Raw genomic sequence first — 7,417 nt, forward strand, 5'->3', positions numbered from 1 at the left:
AAAAAAAATCTCAAAAACCACGAAAATGTGACCCTGAACAGAATGGAGCTCTGTGGCTAGGGGACTGGCTTTTGTTTGTCTATTTTGTCTACTTTTGTCTTGGAGTACTAGATCCAGCCCGGGGCCTGGGGATGCTAGGTGAGCTCTGAGGAGACGACTCAATGGGTAGAGGCTTGGAGACAAGTGTGAGCCCTGGCATCTGAGACCTAGGATCCACGCAGGCGCAGCTGTCCTGAGTCTCAGCACATGGTAGAGAGGCGAGCCAACCCAGGTGAAAGGACTACCTTGCTCCAGGTTCTGACGGAAGCTCTCAGGAGATATGGAAGAAACCTGATGTCAACCTCAGGCCTCCACACATACATGCTCGCACACCAGGCACACATTCCATTAAAGATGTTGTGTATGGAGGCACACGCCTTTAATCCCAGGTCTCGGGAGGCAGAGACAGGCAGATCTCTGAGAGTACAAGGCCAGCCTGGTCTACCAACTGAATTCCAGGCCAGCTGAACTACATTGAGATTCCATCTGAATAATAATAATAATAATAATAAATGTTAGACAAGAGCTCTACAACAGTCTAAAGCTCTGGTTCTTTTATTTTTAATTTTTAAGCTGAGCATAGTGTCATGTCTTTAATCCCAGCACCCAGGAGGCAGAAGCAGGCATATCTCTGTGAGCTCGAAATCAGCCTGGTGTACAAAGACAGGACCATACAGAGAAATCCTGTCTCAAAAAGCCTAAATAAATAAAGTTCTTAAAGATTATTTTTACATATATGCATTTATTATTTGGTGTGTATGTGGTGGACAGGGTGCACAGGATGACAAGGAGGTTAGAGGACCTTGTCAGTCCTCTCCTTAAATCATGTGGGTTCTAGGGATCAAAGTCGAGTCACTGGGCTTGACAGCAAGCACCTTTACCTGCCAAACCACCTCACCAGCCTCTAAGATTGAGTTTCTTACAAACAAAATTCTAACTTAATTAACCAGAATGCCTCAAACTCCTGGGCTCAAGTGATCTTGTCCCTTAGTCTCCTGAGTATCTAAGACTAAGAGAATGTTCCACCACACCCAGTTTGGCTTTTGAAATAGCTTCTCCGGCTACATATCCAGAAAAAGAAGAACACAAGTTTCTCTACAATGCAAAGTTAGTTTGAAATAAATACATCAGTCGAAAACCAAACAAAACGTATCCTAAGACAAGTTTCATAAGCAAAGAAATACAAATTCCACAATGCTCAACTGGGAATGAAGCTAGTCTTCAAGGGATTCAACCTCAGACACAAAAAATTCTTGTCAAATATATTTAACTGCCTGCAGGACATCGGCAGCAGTTTACATAAAGCCTATGCAGACTGCCTCCTTTGAAAAGAGAATGGTGAAGTGAAATACAAGCAAGGAGGAATTGTAAGTAGCACTGAATGAAACTAATGTGCCTGAGAGGAGTACAGAAGCATTTTATTTTTAGCACCATCATAGCACTGAACTGAAGAGCGGTGGAGAAATTAAAACAATCACTTTCACACTCTTAATGTAACTTTCCCAGCCAGGCCTGTACAGAACTGTAATCCCATCTACACAGGGGACTGTACAGGAACATCGTGAGCTCAAGGCAAATTCAAGGTGAGCTGGCAAACTTAGCAGGGCTCTTGTCACAGAACTGTAGAGGGGGCGGGGAAGCAAGATCTAACAGAGTGTGTAGCATCTGTGTACCATGTGCAACCCTGAAAATAAGTTGTTTCAAACAAAGTGAAAAGTGAGTTGGAACTCAACACTATTTTTTCTTTTCAACGTAAGCTGAAAAAGAGTAAACTAATCATGTCAGGCAACCAGCAAGAATGTGTTCAGGGTCTGGGGATGCTGCTCTGTGGTCCAAACTTGCCTATAAGATGCACCAGGTCCCGTTTGCCGAACAGCACAAAGGGGGGGGGGGAGAAAACACCCGGCTCACATTTGCATTCTGCATCATCAGTCACCACATTCATGCATGCTGAAGTTAACGTTTTAACCTTTTAAACTGAAACATCTGCCTATATGAACTGAAAATATTATGCATATTTTCTCTGCCCCAGTTGAAAGACCAATGGGAAATCGTCCACATTATTCCAACTGCTAGGTCCGAAACACTCAAACAGTACACTGGCTGAAAATTATTCAATCTGTCCACAGCAGGGCCCTCCAGACTACGGAATCTGACATGCTTGCACGCTCCTGTAAGTGGGGTGGTCTAGAGGAACACCGAGTCAGTTTGTGTCTAACCCCACTGGTATCAGTGGCCACAGACCCTTCCCTGAGCTTGCCACCTACCACAAATGAAAGGCACGAGCAGTATCAACAGTACTGCAAAACTGCACTCCAGTGAAAAACCCTGAAACACGCCAGGCTTGTTTCTTCACTGTAGTCCCGGCTGACACCGGGCTGCTCATAACATCCACGCAGCAGCGGCACCTGTGGACTCTCCTCCCCAGGTGACAAGAGCACCCTCTCCCCAGGTGAGAAGTAAAACTGACCCCAGACACTGCCACATGTTCACTGGGGAACAAATGTTGGTCTGGGAGTCTGACAACTTCCGTTGAAAAAAAAAAAAAAAAGGATGTACTGCCACGCCAAAGCGGTCCAGTTTCTGGAGTTACAAATGCCTACTTTGTGTGAAACCTCCTCGGATCCTACAAAGTTAACTGAAACTTTGTTCCTGTAGTGGCTAATTCTTCCCCATGTGCAAGATTAAACGCACTTCTGATGATGAATCTGGGACATGCTGGGACAGGCGCCAACAGTGACTGGGTTTTATGGTTTCGGTGAATTACACCTTCTTTAACCCTTTCATGGACTGACTAACCAGCCCTCCCATTAACCCTTTCTTCTCAAACCATCTTCCCGGAAGCCTCCTACAGAATGCGTCCTCACCTTGCAGACACTTGTACCCCTCACTCCACTGAGGTCTAACCCCTGCCAAGGGCTTCATTACCACCCCCACCCCCATACCAGCTCACCCGGTCCTTGTCATAGACTTTCCGGATTCTGCTCAGATCCTGCAAACCCCTGCCCAGGCCAGCTCCTGACCCCTGACCCCGCCTGACACTGCACCCCCTGGCCAAGCACCCTCAGGGAGATAGGTACCTGAAGTAGTAGACATCGCTCTTGCCAGCACTGAGCCCTGATTTTCGGATCACTTCCTCCTTCTTCCATCCGGGGGGGAGGGCCGGGCAGTCCATCCTCTTCCCGCTCTCCGTGGCCCGGGGTCCCCTGGGCCCCGGCCCCGAGCTCCCCGACGGGAAAGGGACAGGATCACGCCGGGGGGCGACGCCGCCACCGCTGCCGACGCCGCAGCCGCCCGCGCCGCCGTCGCCGCCAAGGCCGCTGCCGCCACTCTGGGGACGGCCGCGGCCCCGGCCCCGGCCCCGGCCACGGCCCCGACCCCGGCCACGGCCACGGCCACGGCCACAGACGCCGCCGCCCCGGGCCGCCTGCTTCCACCGCCCCCGGCCACGGCCGCCGCCCCGAGCGCCTTCCCTGCGCACGCCGCTCACCGGGGACGGAGCGAGCGCGCTGCCCTGGCCCCCCTGCTCTATGGCGGAGTCGCCGCCAGCGCCGCTGCCGCCCGCCGCGCTCTCCCCCTCCTCCTGCTCCGGGCAGCAGCGGCCTCCCCCCGGGTGCGCGCGCATCCAGCCCCCTCCCCAGCCGGCTCTGCGCTTCTTCCGTAACCGAGCCCTTGGAATCCCGGAGACCCGCCCCGCCCGCAGCGCGGCGCGCGGGGGACGCGCGCAAGCATCATAGAGCGGGCGCGCACAGAGCGGCCCTCCCGCCCGGGGCGTGGCCCGGCCGCGCCTCTTAGGTCCTCCAAGCGCTAGGCGCGGCCATGTTGTCTCCGCCTCCCCGGGCCACGCCCCTCGCCCACCTGCTCCGCCCCCCGCCGCGCCCTTCCGGCCCAACCCCCACGGGGCACGCAGGGAGCTGAGTTGTCCCGGCTATTTTGTTTCTAGTAGGGTTAACTGTAGCCGTTTTGTGAGGTTACCTATGTTTACTTCTCAACCAAGGAATAAACAAACCAAACAGATCTCCTTTTGTATTTCTTAGTTTGTATTCCAAATCCAGCTGTTCTTTGAATGCGGTAGCTCAGGTAGCCTCCTGTCCTCCATGATTTCCCAGGGACCTCAAATTGAAAGGATGAAACAGTACCCTACCATGGCATTGTAGACATCCAGTCACAATGTAGTCAGTGTCCTCCAGAGCTTGGAGTCAGGGCCACTGACCAGCTCTCCTAGGACATTTTATGGGCACAGAAACAAATAATTTGGTATATTCTCTTCAGTTGTAAGGGTTTGGCTTCTAGATTCTACGTAGAATGGCTAAAATCCCTGAATTCATCTGGAATTGACCTCATTTCAGGGGATCTTTTCTTGGTTTAAGCCTTCTTGTGTCACATAAAAATATTGGCGGCCTTTGAGCTGGGAAAGACGTTCTAATCTAGAAAGTCCAATTTTACCCACTAAACTACTCCTTCAGGAATCTGGGTGTAATTCATCTCAGTCAGCCAACTCATTCTTACGGAGTAACTTTAAAGGACAATGAAATGTTATTTAAGGAAGTAGATTTAAATTTTAGAAACTTACGTTTTACTCATATTTAAGAGGTGGATTTTGCTGTGTTGTCCAGCATGGCCTTAAATTCATCTAGTCAAGTGCTCTCCTGCCTCAGCCGCCCATGTAGGTGGAACTGCAGAGTCATACATCACGCCACCTGGCTTAAAGAATTTTAAATTACTATAAGTACACTTTATAGACATGTGCTCCTGAAATCCAAAGTGACATACCATGAAATATTTGAAACATGAGAATACATCGTGTCAGATTGATGATAAGGTTGGGTTTCTGAACATAGAGAACCTGAAGTTTGAAGGCCAACTGTAACATAGAAAAAATATTTAATATAATGTAATAGAAAATTTAAACTGATTTGTCAAGTATGGAAACATTAACTCATACCCACAAAGTTGCCTCTGAGGCCAATCATAAACTTCTTTTAATGTACTTGATTAGAGGCATACTAAATAATAACTTCCTGCAAGAAACCCATCTTGAAATGTGGCCAGCAAAGAATGAGATTGTCATGGGGAAATCAGTGCTGGAACTATGTGCTTTTAGGAGTGGTTAGCGAAAGTGAAAACTGAAGGAAAGAGCCAGCGGTATCAGACTAAACAAGTATACACGAGGGCCTGGGTTTCATCCCCAGCACCACAAAGAGACAAGAACAAAATCTTGGGAAACACTAGTGAGACCATAAATGGGAAAGCATATACTTTCAGAAATTTTTACATTTCCATTTTGTGTCTTTCTCATGGCTATAAGTGCATATGAGTAGAGTAAGTCACATGAATTTAAGGTCATTATTTTAACTTCTACCAGATTCATTTTGCTAAATTCCAGTAAATATAGTTTAATGTTCCTCTATTAAGAAAAATAATTGCACTTAGAAATTTCAAAACCTTGTCACCCTTGACTTTCTCTACCATAACAAGTTTTTTAAAGGCACTTATGTTAAGACTTGGGGTAGGGGGTTGAGCTAGGTGAAAGTAAAGGGACTTAAGATCTAAAAGTGTTTCAGATTCAGATGGATGGAGGGCTTGGGAACTATGGACCCTTTCATAATCCGGTTGGGATAAGCCAGGGACTAATGGACACTCCCATAGTCATTAAAGGTAAGTGTCGCTGGGATACTGCTGAAAGTTCTTTACCTCGGACAATGAAACGTAAAGATGTGGCCCCTCGTGGGACTGCACAAAGCAGATTCGACTTAATTGAGAAGATTTATAAAACAGTGATAAAATGTGGGGAAGTGAGAGAAATCTCTGAGCGTAGGAGAGGCTTCCAAAAGGCGGGGGGAGGGGGCATGGAACACTTTGTCTGGGGATCTTCATAGGGGCATGGCAGAACCTGGACAAATGCTGAAGTGATTCTATCGCAGGCTGAGCAAATGGAGGAGCTAGAAGCTATGTGCATGCCTTGCCTGACCAACCAAGGAGAAGATCATGAGCTGGTCAAGCAGTGCTTGCCCAGGAGGCGCTGGCCTCTCTGTTCACCTCTGACTCCAACTGTGTTAGTTATTGACAGGTAGCTATTAGTCACTCGGCATCTGACCTTGCAGGTGTCTCCGGTTAATTAAACTAAGCTTCCTCTGTGTTCCCAGTTACATGGCCTGCTTGTAGTTTTACTCGTGGCAGGGAGCTAACGCTCTCACAGCCCGGAGATGTAGCTGTAGTTACCTCATGTTTAGTTCCTTGTCCTTAGGGTAACCTGTGCTCTCTCCGACAGAAGACACTTTTTATTGGAAACAATCCTAATATTTAGTCTGTTATATCTAACTGCATTACAAGCAAGAGTGTAAGAAAAACTAGTAGCAGCTTACCTATGTCTCCAAAGGGCTTGGGGATGGTTTCTATTGCTGAGATACACGACCAAACGCAAGTTGGGGGTGGGGGAAAGGGTTTATTTGGGATTATATATCCTGAGTCACAGTCTATTAAGGGAAGCCAAGCAGGAACCCAAGGTATGAGCCTTAAGGCAGTTGAAAGGACGGCGTGGGCTAAGCTGCTTGCTGGCCTGCTCTGTGATGACTTGCTCAGCCGGCTTTCTGATACTGCACAGGACTATTCTCCCAGAGGTGACACTACCCCCCTCCCGGAGGGCCGTGTCCTCCCAAATCAATAATTAATCAATAAAATGAGCCGCGGGCTTGCATGCAGGCCAGTCCGATGGAGACCTCTTCTCAGTTGTGGTTTCTTCTTCTCCAATGAACTTGTATCACATTGACAAAAAATTAGATGGAGAACAGGGATGGGACAGCTGGTCTGCTTTCACTGGTCCAGAACCGCCTGCCCCTCAACTCTGCCTATTCTGGTTATCCCATAGTCAACTCTAAGACCTCTTACTAATCTTCCCCGGTGTTTCAGACCTTGCCATGTTAATCTTTAACGCCAGCCTCTGCTCTCACTGTACCAAGTGTGAGCAGCTTGCAGTTTTCACCAGAGGACCTTATCATTTAATCATTTACTACTATCATTTACTGCCTGGTGCAGAGAGCTAGCTCCTGTGCTAGAGTCATCAGTCCAAATAAGCTATTGCTTTTAAAACAGATGCTAAAAATGCTACAGATTAGGGGGAAATTGTAAACTAGCCAAATATAAAGCAAAGTACTCCAAGAAGAAATTCATGCCTGATTTAAAAATAAAAAACAGAAACTAGCAGGAGTTGTCAAACAACTTTAAGTCAAGCGAACAGAAATGCAGACACATATATTTAAATGCAGTGACAGTTGTTAGAGTAGACTCTACTTTCAGGAGCCTATTTTATACCATGTATCCTATACCCCTTAGAAGGAATGATGGACAGTTTGGGTTCAAGCTGTTACAGAAACATCGT

General features: G+C 47.8%; 1 protein-coding gene and 1 long non-coding RNA gene across 3 annotated transcripts in view; both read right to left on the reverse strand.

The window, feature by feature from the left end:
• Mbd2 (methyl-CpG binding domain protein 2) overlaps positions 1-3,790 on the reverse strand; it is a 61,642-nt gene extending 57,852 nt beyond the window's left edge. The window contains exon 1 of one of the 2 annotated variants that reach the window (XM_060377066.1): positions 3,120-3,790. In XM_060377066.1, coding sequence (XP_060233049.1) covers positions 3,120-3,664 — 545 coding nt within the window. In that variant the 5' untranslated portion in view covers positions 3,665-3,790. The remainder of the gene's footprint in view (positions 1-3,119) is intronic. The other variant, XM_021655588.2, reaches the window with a different exon arrangement.
• Positions 3,791-3,970: 180 nt separating this feature from the next.
• Positions 3,971-6,617, reverse strand: LOC132652096 (uncharacterized). The gene is made up of 3 exons (XR_009589586.1): positions 6,405-6,617; positions 4,613-4,743; positions 3,971-4,152 (listed from the first exon to the last, which is right to left on the reverse strand). It is a non-coding gene; the product is annotated as an uncharacterized LOC132652096 (long non-coding RNA).
• Positions 6,618-7,417: the final 800 nt, after the last annotated feature.

Source organism: Meriones unguiculatus, chromosome 2 (genome assembly GCF_030254825.1).
Source record: "Meriones unguiculatus strain TT.TT164.6M chromosome 2, Bangor_MerUng_6.1, whole genome shotgun sequence".
In the NCBI taxonomy this organism is placed as follows: Eukaryota; Metazoa; Chordata; class Mammalia; order Rodentia; family Muridae; genus Meriones; species Meriones unguiculatus.